The 16,859-nt window shown below is 50.8% G+C and overlaps 1 protein-coding gene across 1 annotated transcript; it reads left to right on the forward strand.

Moving 5' to 3' along the window:
- Positions 1-1,929: 1,929 nt before the first annotated feature.
- On the forward strand, positions 1,930-12,401 carry LOC147091021 (uncharacterized; the record flags this gene model as incomplete). Its single annotated transcript, XM_085977457.1, has 4 exons — positions 1,930-2,320; positions 7,720-7,824; positions 9,403-9,482; positions 11,560-12,401. Coding segments are annotated over 4 exons (786 nt in total), but the record flags the coding sequence as incomplete, so codon positions are not given.
- Positions 12,402-16,859: the final 4,458 nt, after the last annotated feature.

Genomic DNA, 16,859 nt, shown 5'->3' on the forward strand with positions numbered 1-16,859 from the left:
CACCCCAGTCCAACTCCAGCATCTCCACACTAAGGAAAACAACACCAGCTTGTCCAGTCTCTCTTCATAGCTGAAGCGCTCCAGCCCAGGTAACATCCTGGTGAATCTCCTCTGCACCCTCTCCAATGCAATCATATCCCTCTATAGTGTGGCGACCAGAACTGCACACAGTATTCCAGCTGTGGCCTAACTAGCGTTTTGTACAGCTCCATCATAACCTCCCTGCTCTTATATTCTATGCCTCGGCTAATAAAGGCAAGTATCCCATATGCCTTTTTAACCACCTTATCTACCTGTCCTGCTGCCTTCAGGGATCTATGTATATGCACACCAAGGTTCCTCTGATCCTCTGTCCTTCCTAGGATCCTACCATTCATTGTGTATTCCCTTGCCTTGTTAGTCCTCCCAAGATGCATCATCTCACAGTTTTCAGGGATAAATTCCATTTGCCACTGTTCTGCCCATCTGACCAACCCGTCTATATCATCCTGTAGCCTGAGGCTTCCCTCCTCGCTATTTACCACTTCACCAATTTTGGTGTCCTCTGCGAACTTACTGATCATACCTCCTACATTCATATCTAAATCATGAATGTACACTACAAACAGCAAAGGACCCAGCACCGATCCCTGCGGTACACCACTGGACACAGGCTTCCAGTCACAAAAACAACCTTCGACCATCACCCTCTGCCTCCTGCCACTAAGCCAATTTTGGATCCAATGTGCCAAATTGCCCTGGATCCCATGGGCCCTTACCTTCTTGACCAGTCTCCCATGCGGGACTTTGTCAAAAGCCTTACTGAAGTCCATGTAGACCACATCAACTGCACTACCCTCATCCACACACCTAGTCACCCCCTCGAAAAATTCAGTCAAATTGGTTAGACATGATCTCCCCATGCTGACCAACCTTGATTAATCCTTGCCTCTCCAAGTGGAGACTAATTCTGTCCCTCAGAATCTTTTCTTAAATATGTTCTTAAATCTCCCCTTAACCTTCTCTGCTCCAAGGAGAGCAGCCCCAGCTCCTCCAGCCTCTCCATGTAACTGAAGTCCCTCATCCCTGGAACCATTCTGGTCAATCTCCCCTTAACCTTCTCTGCTCCAAGGAGAACAACCCCAGCGTCTCCAGTCTCTCCATGTAACTGAAGTCCCTCATCACTGGTACCATTCTGGTCAATCTCCCCTTAACCTTCTCTGCTCTAAGGAGAACAACCCCAGCTTCTCCAGTCTCTCCATGTAACTGAAGTCCATCATCACTGGTACCATTCTGGTCAATCTCCCCTTAACCTTCTCTGCTCCAAGGAGAGCAGCCCCAGCTCCTCCAGCCTCTCTATGTAACTGAAGTCGCTCATCCCTGGTACCATTCTGGTCAATCTTCCCTTAACCTTCTCTACTCTAAGGAGAACAACCCCAGCTTCTCCAGTATCTCCATGTAACTGAAGTCCCTCATCCCCGGTACCATTCTGGTCAATCTCCCCTTAACCTTCTCTACTCTAAGGAGAACAACCCCAGCTTCTCCAGTCTCTCCATGTAATTGAAGTCTCTCATCCCCTGGTACCATTCTGGTCGATCTCCTCTGCACCCTCTCCAAGGCCTTGACGTCCTTCCTGAATGTGCGGTGGCCAGAATTGGACGCTATGCTCCGGCTGAGGCCGAAGCAGTGATTGATAAATTTACATTACTCTGTCAAAACCCCTTTGTTAATTTGGCTTTGCGTGGGATCGTGCTGTGTGCGGATCTGGCTGTGTGCGGGATCTTGCTTTGCACAATATGGTAGCAGAACAACACTTTTGGGGGGCGTGGGAGACCCGCTTACCTTCGTTATCCCAGCACCAAATGTAAACGCCTGGTGCTGATACCAGCCCCGTTAAATCTCCCCCGAACCTTCCCGGCTTCGAGGTGAACAACCGTCTTGGTTTTTTCTTTTCCCCCACACACAGCTGCGGCGGGGAAATATTCCGTCCGTCAGACTCCGAGCTCCCTCTCCGTGCGGGAAGGGGAACCGATTCACATAGACTGCAGTTTTAATTCAACTGGTGGAGAGGAGCTCGAGACTGTGGTCTTCAAATGGACGGTGGGAAATATCAGTCTCCATTCAACCCAGACGTTTTCGAACAGGACCTACTGGAATAGTTCGGAGCTCTCAAAGGAAGGGGTGCGGGTTGAGGCCGATTTGAAGAGGAAACTCACAACCCTGATGGTGGACCAGGCGACGAGGAACGACGGCGGAGTCTACCAGTGTGAGATCTCAATCATCAAACCGTTGATAGAACAACGAGATCTCCTCGGCAATGGGACTGTGGTCACCGTACTGGGTAAGTTCTCTTTACTCATTAGTGGCGGGAGGAGGGGAGGAGATGGCAGAGGTGACAACACCAGCTTTTCACACTCATATCGTGGTAACTACCACTGTCGAGCCGCACAGAGAACGCAGGCAGTGTAATTGGACACCACTCGCTTTTAAACAGCGGTCGTCAGGATGGGGCAATGTAAGGAGTGAGGGCTGGGGAGAGAGAAGGAGGGATGAATAAAGGAGACTATGAAGGTATGAGAGCGGAATTGAGTAGAGTGGATTGGGAAAATAGATTAAAGGGTAAGACGATACATGATCAGTGGTGTACATTTAAGGAGTTATTTTACAACTTCCAAAAAATATATATTCCACTGAGAAGAAAAGGGTGTAAAAGAAAAGACAGCCATCCGTGGCTAAGTAAAGAAATTAAGGATAGTATTCGACTAAAAACAAGGGCATATAAGGTAGCCAAATCTAGTGGGAGGATAGAGGATTGGGAAAACTTTAAAAGACAGCAAAAAATAACAAAAAGATTGATTAAGAAAGGGAAGATAGATTATGAAAGTAAATTAGCAAAAAATATAAAAACAGATAGTAAGAGTTTTTATAGTTATATAAAAAGAAAAAGGGTGGCTAAAGTAAATGTTGGTCCCTTAGAGGATGAGACTGGGAAATTAATGGTGGGAAATATGGAGATGGCAAAAACACTGAATGAATATTTTATATCAGTCTTTACAGTAGAAGACACTAAGAATATCCCAACACTGGACAAACAGGGGGCTAAAGGGGGGGGAGGAGCTAAACACGATCAAAATCACTAAGGAAGTGGTACTCAGTAAAATAATGGGACTCAAGGCAGATAAATCACCTGGACCTGATGGCTTACATCCTAGGGTCTTGAGGGAAGTGGCGGTAGGGATTGTGGATGCATTGGTAATAATTTTCCAAAACTCCCTGGACTTGGCAAAGGTCCCGGCAGACTGGAAAACTGCTAATGTAACACCCTTATTTAAAAAGGGCAGTAGACAGAAGGCTGGAAACTATAGACCGGTTAGCCTAACATCTGTGGTAGGTAAAATTTTGGAGTCCATTATTAAGGAGACAGTAACAGGACATTTGGATAATCATAATTTAATAGGACAAAGTCAGCATGGTTTTATGAAGGGGAAGTCATGTTTGACAAATTTGCTGGTGTTCTTTGAGGAAGTAACATATAGGGTGGATAAAGGGGAACCAGTGGACGTAGTGTATTTAGACTTCCAAAAGGCATTTGACAAGGTGCCACACGAAAGATTATTGCTTAAGATAAAAAATCACAGGATTGGGGGTAATATTCTGGCATGGATAGAGGATTGGCTATCTAACAGAAGGCAGAGAGTTGGGATAAATGGTTCATTCTCAGACTGGCAATCAGTAACTAGTGGTGTTCCGCAGGGGTCAGTGCTGGGTCCCCAACTCTTTACAATCTATATTAACGATTTGGAGGAGGGGACCGAGTGTAACATATCAAAGTTTGCAGATGATACTAAGATGGGAGGGAACGTAGTGAGTGAGGAGGACATAAAAAACCTGCAAGGGGACATAGACAGGCTAAGTAAGTGGGCAGAGATTTGGCAGATGGAATACAATACTGGAAAGTGTGAGGTTATGCACTTTGCCAGAAAAAATCGCAGAGCAAGTTATTATCTTAATGGCAAGAAACTGGAAAGTACTGAAGTACAAAGGGATCTGGGGGTCCTGGTGCACGAAACTCAAAAGGTTAGTATGCAGGTGCAGCAGGTGATTAAGAAGGCCAATGGAATGTTGGCTTTCATTGCTAGGGGGATAGAATATAAAAATAGGGAGGTATTGCTTCAGTTGTACAAGGTATTGGTGAGACCGCACCTGGAATACTGCGTACAGTTTTGGTGTCCATACTTAAGAAAGGACATACTTGCTCTCGAGTCAGTACAAAGAAGGTTCACTCGGTTAATCCCGGGGATGAGGGGATGGACATATGAGGCGAGGTTGAGTAGATTGGGACTCTACTCATTGGAGTTCAGAAGAATGAGAGGCGATCTTATTGAAACATATAAGATTGTGAAGAGGTTGGATCGGGTGGATGCGGGGAGGATGTTCCCGATGATGGGTGAAACTAGAACTAGGGGGCATAGTTTTAGAATAAGGGGCTGCTTTTTCAAAACTGAGATGAGGAGGAACTACTTCACTCAGAGGGTGGTAGGTCCATGGAATATGCTGCCCCAAAAAGCTGTAGAAGCTACATCATTACATAAATTTAAAACAGAAATAGACAGTTTCCTAGAAGTAAAGGGAATTAAGGGTTACGGGGAGCGGGCAGGAATTTGGACATGAGTCTAGGTTCGGATCGGTCATGGCCCTGTGGGTAGCGGAGCGGGCCCAGGGGCCGTGTAGCCTGATCCTGCTCCTATTTCATGTGTCTAATTCTGTTAGATTCAGGAGATGGTTCTGTGATAGTGGATTGGCGGTTAGGATCAGATCAGCCATGATCTTATTGAATGGCGGAGCAGGCTCGAGGGGCCGATTGGCCTACTCCTGCTCCTATTTCTTATGTTCTTATGTTCGCATTTCATGGGTACTGACCATCATTGGGGTACGGGTTCAACAGACACAGACTCTCACTGGGGTAGAGTTCCACAGACACTGACTCTCACTGGAGTACAGTTCCACAGACACTGACTCTCACTGGGGTACGGGATCAACAGACATTGACCCTCACTGGGGTACAGTTCCACAGACACTGAATCTCACTGAGGTACGGGATCAACAGACAATGACCCTCACTGGGGTACAGTTCCACAGACACTGAATCTCACTGAGGTACGGGATCAACAGACACTGACTCTCACTGGGGTACAGTTCCACAGACACTGACTCTCACTGGGGTACGGGATCAACAGACACTGCCTCTCACTGGGGTACAGTTCCACAGACACTGACTCTCACTGGGGTACAGTTCCACAGGCACTGACTCTCACTGGGGTACAGGTCCACAACCATTGACCTGGGATGGCAGGAATGATGTATGAGGAGAGATTGTGTTGATTGGGCTTATACTCACTGGATTTTAGAAGATTGAGAGGGGATCTCATCGAAACCTATAAAATTCTGTCAGGCCTGGACAGACTAGATGCAGGAAGGATGTTTCTGATGGCTGGGGAGTCCAGAACCAGGGGTCATAGTCTAAGGATAAGGGGTAGGACATTTAGGACTGAAATGAGGAGGAATTTCTTCACCCAGAGAGTGGTGAACCTGTGGAATTCTCTGCCACAGAGGGCGGTGGAGGCCAGTTCATTAAGTATATTCAAGAAAGAGTTGGATATATTTCTTAAGGCTAAAGGGATCAAGGGATATGGGGAGAAGGCAGGGACCGGGTACTGAATTTGGATGATCAGCCATGATCTCAATGAATGGCGGAGCAGGCTCGAAGGGCCGAATGGCCTACTCCTGCTCCTATCTTCTATGTATCTATGACTCTCAATGGGGTACAGTTCCACAGGCACTGACTCTCACTGGGGTACAGTTCCACAGGCACTGACTCTCACTGGGGTACAGTTCCACAGACACTGACTCTCACTGGGGTACAGTTCCACAGACACTGACTCTCAATGGGGTGCTGTTCCACAGACGCTGACTCTCACTGGGGTTCAGTTCCACAGACACTGACTCTCACTGGGGTACAGTTCCACAGACACTGACTCTCACTGGGGTACAGTTCCACAGACACTGACTCTCACTGGGATACAGTTCCACAGACACTGACTCTCACTGGGGTACAGTTCCACAGACACTGACTCTCACTGGGGTACAGCTTCACAGACACTGACTCTCACTGGGGTATTGTTCCACAGGCACTGACTCTCACTGGGGTACAGTTCCACAGGCACTGACTCTCACTGGGGTACAGTTCCACAGGCACTGACTCTCACTGGGGTACAGTTCCACAGGCACTGACTCTCACTGGGGTACAGTTCCACAGACACTGACTCTCACTGGGGTACAGTTCCACAGACACTGACTCTCACTGGGGTACAGTTCCACAGACACTGACTCTCACTGGGGTACAGTTCCACAGACACTGACTCTCACTGGGGTACAGTTCCACAGACACTGACTCTCACTGGGGTACAGTTCCCCAGACACTGACTCTCACTGGGGTACAGTTCCACAGACACTGACTCTCACTGGGGTTCAGTTCCACAGACACTGACTCTCACTGGGGTACAGTTCCACAGACACTGACTCTCACTGGGGTACAGTTCCACTGACACTGACTCTCACTGGGGTACATTTCCACCGACACTGACTCTCACTGGGGTACAGTTCCACAGACACTGACTCTCACTGGGGTACAGTTCCACAGACACTGACTCTCACTGGGGTACAATTCCACAGACACTGACCCTCACTGGGGTACAGTTCCACAGACACTGACTCTCACTGGGTAACTTGTTCCATGGGCACTGAATGTCCCTGTGGTACCCGCTGCCCTCTGCGACTTTTCCCAAGTGGTTCCTCTACGCAGATGAGCCCAGATAGCATCAGCTGACAATTTGACTGCCGATGGCCTCACAACCGAGGCTGACCCTGAGGTCACCACGCACCTTCGCAGACGTTGCATGACAGATTAGTGAAACTGGACCTCTATGTGCGAATATGCTCATGCACGATGCACCGAAGCCAATTCCAGCCCCTCCTCCCGCCCTCAACGACCCAACCCAGCTGAGACCCGCTCCCTCAGCACAGGCCACGGGTGGCTCCGAGCACCCTCCTGCTCCGGGAGGCCGGGAGCAACACCCAGCCGAGCCACCCGCATCGCTAACCGTGGCCGCTTTGAATAGACCCCTCAATGAAACAGGTAACTGGGCGATATCGGACGGGGGAACAGCACACGGGGGAGAGCGTGAGATCGGTGCTGACCTTGTACCAGGGTCCAACCGCACTTGTCCCCAAACCTCTCTGCCTACTTTGACCCCAACTGGGGGCGGGGTGAGGGGTCAACTCCAGTGTTGAAACGGTGTAGAACTGGCCAGTGTGGAAAGGAGCCATCACGAGATTGCGATTTCCACCAAGCGTTGAGCGGAACTAGAAACATATCTTGGCCACGATGGCAGATTGGATTCTCTGGTATTTCCATTGCTCCACCATTGGCGGCCATGCCTTCAGCCGCCTGGACCATAAGCTCTGGAATTCCCTCCCTAAACCTCTCCTCTCTACCTCTCTCTCCTCCTTTAAGACGCTCCTTAAAACCTACCTCTTTGATCCAGCGTTAGGCCACCTGTCCTAATATCTCCCCATGTGGCTCGGCGTCAAATTTTGTCTGATAATCGCTCCTGTGCAGTGCCCTGGGACGTTATACTACGTGAAAGGCACGATTTAAATGCAACTTGTTGTTTTCTTTAGAAGCAAAGGAGGTGCCCACCTCGCCCATTGTGTACGTGGTGATGATCGGAGTGCTGCTGGTCCTCTTGCTCACCGTTTCCCTGATAATGAGGAGCGTTCTCCGAGGTAAGATACTCTTCCTGCTGTTTCTCCTTCCACAGTCTCAGCCCGTCCACTCACACCAGGGCATGGGGGGAGGGGGGGGTGCCACTAGTCTCGGCTCGCGTTTATCCTCCGCCTCCACTTACCGTGGGGAAGGTGGTCCTTCCCCATGAACTGCTGCCGCCATTGTGTGAGGGTGGGGTCCAACTCGCCAAGGCTTCTTCGGCAGCACCTCCCAAACCCGTGACCTCCACCACCTAGAAGGACAAAGGGCAGCAGGCGCATGGGAACACCACCACCTCCAAGTTCCCCTCCAAGTCACACACCATCCTGACTTGGAAATATATTGGCCGTTCCTTCATCGTCGCTGGGTCAAAATCCTGGAACTCCCTCCCTAACAGCACTGTGGGAGCACCTTCACCACACGGACTGCAGCGGTTCAAGAAGGTGGCCCACCACCACCACCTCAAGGGCAATTAGGGATGGGCAATAAATGCTGGCCTAGCCCGCGACGCCCACATCGCGAAAATGAATTTAAAAATACAACGCTGTCATTTACCAAGTAGCCGTGGGCTGAGACCCCTCTACTTCTAAGCTTGAGTTCTGTGTGGTGTTTAGTCGCTTCTTGATACTACAAAACTCTATAAGATGACACATCAACTGGCATTTAAAATGGGGATCAATCCGCACAATTAATTTCCTTAGTGACACCTCTGTGTGGTTCACATGTACACTCTACACTGTCCCATCAAACACTCCCAGGGCAGGTACAGCACGGGTTAGACACAGAGTAAAACTCCCTCTACACTGTCCCATCAAACACTCCCAGGGCAGGTACAGCACAGGTTAGATAAAGAGTAAAGCTTGCTCTACACTGTCCCATCAAACATTCCCCGGGCAGGTACAGTATGGGTTAGATGCAGAGTAAAGCTCCCTCTACACTGTCCCATCAAACACTCCCAGGGCAGGTACAGCACGGGTCAGATACAGAGTAAAGCTCCCTCTACACTGTCCCATCAAACACTCCCAGGGCAGGTACAGCACGGGTTAGATGCAGAGTAAAGCTCCCTCTACACTGTCCCATCAAACACTCCCAGGGCAGGTACAGCACGGGTTAGATACAGAGTAAATCTCCCTCTACACTGTCCCATCAAACACTCCCAGGGCAGGTACAGCACGGGTTAGATACAGAGTAAAGTTCCCTCTACACTGTCCCATCAAACACTCCCAGGGCAGGTACAGCACAGGTTAGATACAGAGTAAATCTCACTCTACACTGTCCCATCAAACACTCCCAGGGCAGGTACAGCACGGGTTAGATACAGAGTAAATCTCACTCTACACTGCCCCATCAAACACTCCCAGGGCAGGTACAGCACGGGTTAGATACAGAGTAAAGCTCCCTCTACACTGTCCCATCAAACACTCCCAGGGCAGGTACAGCACGGATTTGATACAGAGTAAAGCCCCCAATGACCAGTTAATCTTTCTTTTGGTGGTGTTGGTTGTGGGCGAATGTGGGCCTAGGCTACTGCATTGCTGGAACTGACCTGCTACTTAAAGACCTTATCGCAATATTTTCTACTTTTGAATTTAATGTAGGAAAGCTTGCCAAATCAGGGCACGTCTCTCCCACAAGTGGACAAGTACACGGCACCAGTCAGCATAATAAAGAGCCAAAGGTGAGTCTGTGTTTAGAGATACTAGTCGACAACCCACGGCATTGCGCGTAGGGAGTCAAGATCCAGTGTAATCATCAGGTGACCCGGGGGGGACAATGGAATCAGGGAACGAACACAAGAGACTGATCCTTAATTTTAGAAAATAATTTCATTTGATCTTATTATTTACATCCAAATTTGGGGAGCAGGGAAGTAGAGTTGCTTGGAGTACAGGAGTTTGTCTGCAGTACAGGCTGAGGAGCTGGGAGGCTCCAAACAGCACCACCACAGGCAGGATGGTGTCATTACAGCGTGACTTGTTTACATGGCAATTTCCTTTACAAACGGGGGCATCGGGTTTTAGAATAGGGAAATGCAAAGAGTAAAAAAAATGTGACAATAGGATTATGATTTCATAGCTAGGAAGTGTGCTCAGATGTAAAACTTTGAATATATTTGAGATGTCTTCAAAGCAAAGTTAACAAAATGTACAGGGCGGCGGTTTAAACACTGATCTTTGAACTCTGGGGCTCCAGCTGAGCCCAGAGGTTTGGAATAAGTGTCTCCTGCATCTTCAGGTTTGGTGTGACACAGTGTGGGTAGTCTCCATGTGACACTGATGCCTTGGCAGAAATCCAACTAGACGTTCTTCAGTTTTCATGGGTCTTCACCAAACTACTCACAACATTAGATTCAAAAATGTAAATAGGAATGCAGCACAGTTAGAGCTCCCTCTACACTGTCCCATCAAACACTCCCAGGGCAGGTAAAGCACGGGGTTAGATACAGAGTAAAGCTCCCGCTACATTGTCCCATCAAACATTCCCAGGGCAGGTACAGCATGGGTTAGATACAGAGTAAAGCTCCCTCTACGCTGCCCCATCAAACACTCCCAGGGCAGGTACATCACAGGGTTAGATACAGAGTAAAGCTCCCTCTACACTGCCCCATCAAACACTCCCAGGGTAGGTACAGCACGGGTTAGATACAGAGTAAACATCCCTCTACATTGTCCCATCAAACACTCCCAGGGCAGGTACAGCATGGGTTAGATACAGAGTAAAGCTCCGTCTACACTGTCCCATCAAACACTCCCAGGGCAGGTACAGCACAGGTTAGATACAGAGTAAAGCTCCCTTTACATTGTCCCATCAAACACTCCGAGGGCAGGTACAGCACGGGTTAGATACAGAGTAAAGCTCCCTCGACACTGTCCCATCAAACACTCCCAGGGCAGGTACATCACCGGGTTCGATACAGAGTAAAGCTCCCTCTACACTGTCCCATCAAACACTCCCAGACCAGGTACAGCACGGGTTAGATACAGAGTAAAGCTCCCTCTACACTGTCCCGTCAAACACTCCCAGGGCAGGTACAGCACAGGTTAGATACAGAGTAAAGCTCCCTCTACACTGTCCCATCAAACACTCTCACGGCAGGTACAGCACGGGTTAGATACAGAGTAAAGCTCCCTCTACACTGTCCCATCAAACACTCCCAGGGCAGGTACAGCACAGGTTAGATACAGAGTAAAGCTCCCTCTACACTGTCCCATCAAACACTCTCAGGGCAGTTAGAGCACAGGTTAGATACAGAGTAAAGCTCCCTCTACATTGTCCCATCAAACACTCTCAGGGCAGTTAGAGCACAGGTTAGATACAGAGTAAAGCTCCCTCTACACTGTCCCATCAAACACTCCCAGGGCAGTTAGAGCACAGGTTAGATACAGAGTAAAGCTCCCTCTACATTGTCCCATCAAACACTCTCAGGGCAGTTAGAGCACAGGTTAGATACAGAGTAAAGCTCCCTCTACACTGTCCCATCAAACACCCCCAGGGCAGGTACAGCACGGGTTAGATACAGAGTAAAACTCGCTCTACACTGTCCCATCAAACACTCCCGGGGCAGGTACAGCACGGGTTAGATACAGAGTAAAACTCGCTCTACACTGTCCCATCAAACACTCTGATCAGCCACGAGCAACTCCACAGCAGATTGGCCGGTACTTAAAGGGACGGCACCATTTCAACTACGGCTGCCTGCATCTCAGTCGCGAACCTGACGGCTGTTCCTCTTCCTGTACGTTTTCTTTGCGTAGCATCCGATCATCATCGAGACCATTTACAGCTCGCTGAGGCTGTCGATGATGCGGGCGCCGCGGAGAGAGGGAGGCGGAGAGCAGGAATCGACAGAATACGCCACCGTGCAACGACCAGCGAGCAGCGTGGCCGAGGCCACCGTCAGCCATACTGTCGAGCTGAGGGGGGCGAACACACGATCCAGCGGACAACAGCCGCTCCCTCAATAAGACAGAAGACGCAGCGAGCTCCAGCGGGAAAATCGTCTCTTAAACTGTTTCCTGAAAGTTCACTTTATAACCGACAGATGCAATATCTTCATTTCTAATTGTTTCAGTTGTGAATTGGTGCTAACCGGACTGAAGAATGCTGGGGACCAGCATCAGACACTCGCAGGACAGCTTCCGTGTGGGATAGAAACACGCTAAAACTCCCTCTATACTGCCCCATCAAACACTCCCAGGGCAGGTACAGCACGGGTTAGATACAGAGTAAAGCTCCCTCTACACTGTCCCACCAAACACTCCCAGGGCAGGTACAGCACGGGTTAGATACAGAGTAAAGCTCCCTCTACACTGTCCCCATCAAACACTCCCAGGGCAGGTATAGCACGGGTTAGATACAGAGTAAAGCTCCCTCTACACTGTCCCATCAAACACTCCCAGGGCAGGTACAGCACAGGTTAGATACAGAGTAAAGCTCCCTCTACACCATCCCATCAAACACTCCCAGGGCAGGTACAGCACGGGTTAGATACAGAGTAAAGCTCCCTCTACACTGTCCCATCAAACATTCCCAGGGCAGGTGCAGCACGGGTTAAATACAGAGTAAAGCTCGCTCTACACTGCCATCAAACACTCCCAGGGCAGTTACAGCACGGGTTAGATACAGAGTAAAGCTCCCTCTACACTGTCCCATCAAGCACTCCCAGGGCAGGTACAGCACGGGTTAGATACAGAGTAAAGCTCCCTCTACACTGTCCCATCAAACACTCCCAGGGCAGGTACAGCATGGGTTAGATACAGAGTAAAGCTCCCTCTACACTGTCCCATCAAACAGTCCCAGGGCAGGTACAGCACTGGTTAGATACAGAGTAAAGCTCCCTCTACACTGTCCCATCAAACACTCCTAGGGCAGGTACAGCACAGGTTAGATACAGAGTAAAGCTCCCACAGCACTGTCCATCAAACACTCCCAGGGCAGGTACAGTACGGGTTAGATACAGAGTAAAGCTCCCTCTACACTGTCCATCAAACACTCCCAGGGCAGGTACAGCACGGGTTAGGTACAGAGTAAAGCTCCCTCAGCACTGTCCCATCAAACACTCCCAGGGCAGATACAGCACGGTTGAGATACAGAGTAAAGCTCCCTCTACACTGTCCCATCAAACACTCCCAGGGCAGGTACAGCACGGGTTAGACACAGAGTAAAGCTCCCTCTACACTGTCCCATCAAACACTCCCAGGGCAGGTACAGCACGGGTTAGATACAGAGTAAAGCTCCCTCTACACTGTCCCATCAAACACTCCCGGGGCAGGTACAGCACGGGTTAGACACAGAGTAAAGCTCCCTCTACACTGTCCCATCAAACACTCCCAGGGCAGGTACAGCACGGGTTAGACACAGAGTAAAGCTCCTTCTACGCATTCCCATCAAACGCTCCTAGGAGTGTGCGAGTTGGTGTCAGGCATGGGAGGTTCCCGTGAGGCTGAATACCGGACTGGCCACAGTGACTCTCGGGCAGAGTGCTTGCCTTACCCTTGCAGTCAATCTGCTTGACTTACCATTTGGATCAGCGGACTTTTATTGGGGTGTGCCGATGTGTGAAAGCCCATGGGACGATTTGGGATTGGATTATTGGCCCCCGTGCTCTTCTACTGCAGAGGAGGGGGATGGGAAGGAACGCGTGGCTGCAGACTTTGGGTGTGAGCATGGGATTGACTGCCATGGTTCAACAGCCTGCCAGCGTCTACTTGGAGTTGAATTGCACGGTCAGCCACAATCGAATTGCATGGAGGGGCAGGTCCAAGGGGCTGGGTGGCCTCCTTCTATTCCTATTGCTCCGCGTTCTCCGGGCCGGAGAGGCGCTAGCGGGGCGTTGGAGCGTGTGTCTCTCTCCGTGTCGCTCGGGTGAAGTCCCTAGTCGTGTCCCGGCCTCGTCCTCCGTGACACTGGCGTATTGGAGACGCTCGGTGAACAGGGCACCATCAACTCATTCAAAAGCAAAATACCGCGGACGCTGGAAAGCTGAAATAAAAACAGAAAATGCTGGAAGCACTCAGCAGGTCGGGCAGCATCCGTGTGGAGAGAGAAACAGAGTTAACGTTTCAGGTCGATGACCCTTCGTCAGAACTGAAAAAAGCTGGAGATGGAACAGTTTGTAAGCAGGTGTCGGGGCAGGGAGAGGGGGGAGGGGAGGAAAGAACAAAAGGGAAGGTCTGTGATTGGGCGGAAGGCAGGAGAGAGTAAGAGATGGTGCAAGGCAAAAGGAGATGGTAATGGGACAAGTTAAGAAACAAAAGATGGCTCTAGATGAAGTGTAAATGGCACTGGCAGAATGATCGACAGCTGCCATGTGGGAGAGAGAAAAAAAATGGTGGAAAAAAAGGGGGCCGAGGTTATGGTCTGAAATTGTTGAACTCTATGGCCTAGAAATTCACTGGCCTTAGCGCCGCTTTTGAGGCGCTAGAGGGCCTAGTGCCGAAGTTATGGCCAGTTTAGAAATTGACAGGGGCCCTAAATCGGCGTTAGGCCGGTAGCGCTGCGCCGGCACCGATGACGTCATCGGTGTGCGCAGCGTCCCGGTTGCCATGGTAACCCGCCCGAACTCGGAAATTGAGTTGCGGCCGCCTCGCCCGTGGCAGCCGCAAGCAACGTTCTGGCAGAGGTGCCTTACACAACTTTGCGCCGGCGCATTAAAGGCCCCGCGGCGGCCGGCCGCTTTCCCGCCGGCCGCCTGGCCGCAGCTCCCTCCCCGGACTTCCCCCCGCCCCCCCCCCCCGGAACAGAAGCAAGCCCGGCACTTGTCCGAGGTGCCGGGCTCATTTTTAAAAAGATTATCGCGGGCCGCGGCCGGGTGCAGGCAGCTCCTCCTTAACGGAAGGAGGAGGCCTGCACTTCCCGAGCCTGCCGCACCGCAGCGGGCGCCGCAGCGCCGGAATAGCGCCGCAATGCGGCGCGTGGCGCCAGTTTTGAGGCGCTGAGACCCCTCAGTAGCGCCGGCAGCCGTTTGGGCGCGGCGCTACTGAATTTTTGGCGCGCGCAGGGGGACTTAGCGCCGGCACTAACTTCCGGCGCTAAAGCCCTCGCTGCGCCAAAACCGAATTTCTAGGCCTATGAGTCCAGAAGGCTGTAAAGTGCCTAATCGAAAGATGAGGTGCTGTTCCTCGAGCTTACGCTGAGCTTCAGTGGAACAATGTATTAGGCCGAGGACAGAGAGATCAGAGTGGGAATGGAGCGGAGAATTAAAGTGACAGGTGACCGCAAGCTCAGGGTCACACTTGTGGACTGAGCAGAGGTGTTCCACAAAGCGGTCGCCCAATCTGCGTTTGGTCTCCCCAATGTAGAGGAGACCGCATCGTGAGCAGCGAATACAGTATACTAGATTGCAAGTAGTACAATGTCAAATTTTGTCTGATAATCGCTCCTGTGAAGCGCCTTGGGACGTTTTGCTTCGGTAAAGGCGCTGTATAAATCCAAGTTGACCTGGTTGAAGGGGTCAAGAGACGTCACATTTTGACCCCGAGAAACCCTATTCATTTTTGCCGTGACTCTCGACCCTCTAACACAACCTCACGGTCAAAAATCCCCCTGTTTCGAAGTTCCTGAGGATTTTCTTGAAGAAATATCATCTCTCGAGGGGGGTTTTATTTCGGAGAGGAATCTTTGAGTTGTTTAGCTAATGGTTGTCGAAAACAATTTCTGGTAAACAAGGTCATGGCTGATATGAGTCATAGGGAATTTTTTTTTTAATTGTATTCACAGTGGGACTGTAGCCGTGGGTCATAAGCTTCAATATTCCCCACCCACGACCTGCGGTTGCCCTCCTGATACTAATTGTTAGGCTATTTTAAGGCCTGTGTAGGAGGTGGAAATACCTAGTGGGTGCTGGTGCCAGGGTAACGGTGGCAGTATTCAGGGTAAATGGAGGCCCACCAGAGAGGCAGCATCTAGACGAAAGAAAGAACATGCATTGACATTGTAGCATTAATGACCTCAGGAGGTCCCAAAGCACTTTACTGCCGAAGATGTGCTTTTAAAGGTTAGTCACTGCTGCAGTGTAGGAAACGTGGCAGCCAGTTTGCGCACAGCAAGCTCCCATAGACAACAATGAAGAGATCACCTGTTTTTTTCCTATTGATGTTGATTGAGTTATAAACATTGGCCCCAGGACACCGGGGAGACCATCCCTGCTCTTCTTCGAAATAGTGGCCGTGGAATCTTTTAAGAACACGAGAAATAGGAGCAGGAGTAGGCCACAGAAGCCATCGAGCTTGCTCCGCCATTCAATAAGATCATGGCTGAACACATACCTCAACTCCACTGACCCGTCTGATCCCCATATCCCTTGATTACCGTTATGCCCACCTGAGAGGGCAGAGAGGGCCACAGTTTAACATCCCATCCGAAAGACAGACCCTCCGACAGTGCAGTGCTCCCTCACTGCTGCACCTCCGACAGTGTGGTGCTCCCTCAGTACTGCCCCTCCGAAAGTTTGGGGCTCCCTCAGTACTGCCCCTCCGACAGTGCGGCGCTCCCTCAGTAGTGTCCCTCCGACAGTGCGGTGCTCCCTCAGCACCGCCTCTCCGACAGTGCGGAGCTCCCTCAGTACTGCCCTTCCGACAGTGTGGCGCTCCCTCAATACTGCCTCTCCGACAATGCGGAGCTCCCTCAGTACTGCCCCTCCGACAGTGCGGCGCTCCCTCAGAACAGCCTCTCCGACAGTGCGGCGCTCACTCAGTACTGTCCCTCTGACAGTGCAACGCTCCCTCAATACTGCCTCTCCGACAGTGTGGCGCTCCCTCAGTACAGCCCCTCCGACAGTGCGGCGCTCACTCAGTACCGCCCCTCCAACAGTGCGGCGCTCCCTCAGTACTGCCCCTCCGACATTGTGGCTCTTCCTCAGTACTGCGCCTCCGACAGTGCGGCACTCCCTCAATACCGCCCCTCCGACACTGCGGGGCTCCCTCAGTAGTGCCTCTCCGACAGTGCGGCTCTCCCTCGGTACTGCTCCTCCGACATTGCGACGCTCCCTCTGTACTGCCCCTCTGACAGTGCAGCGCTCCCTCAGTACTGCCCATGCGACAGTGCGGCACTCCCT

The sequence above is a fragment of the Somniosus microcephalus genome, unplaced genomic scaffold (assembly GCF_052327205.1).
Source record: "Somniosus microcephalus isolate GS21.2 unplaced genomic scaffold, FLI_Smic_1.0 unresolved_chr4, whole genome shotgun sequence".
Lineage (NCBI taxonomy): Eukaryota > Metazoa > Chordata > Chondrichthyes > Squaliformes > Somniosidae > Somniosus > Somniosus microcephalus.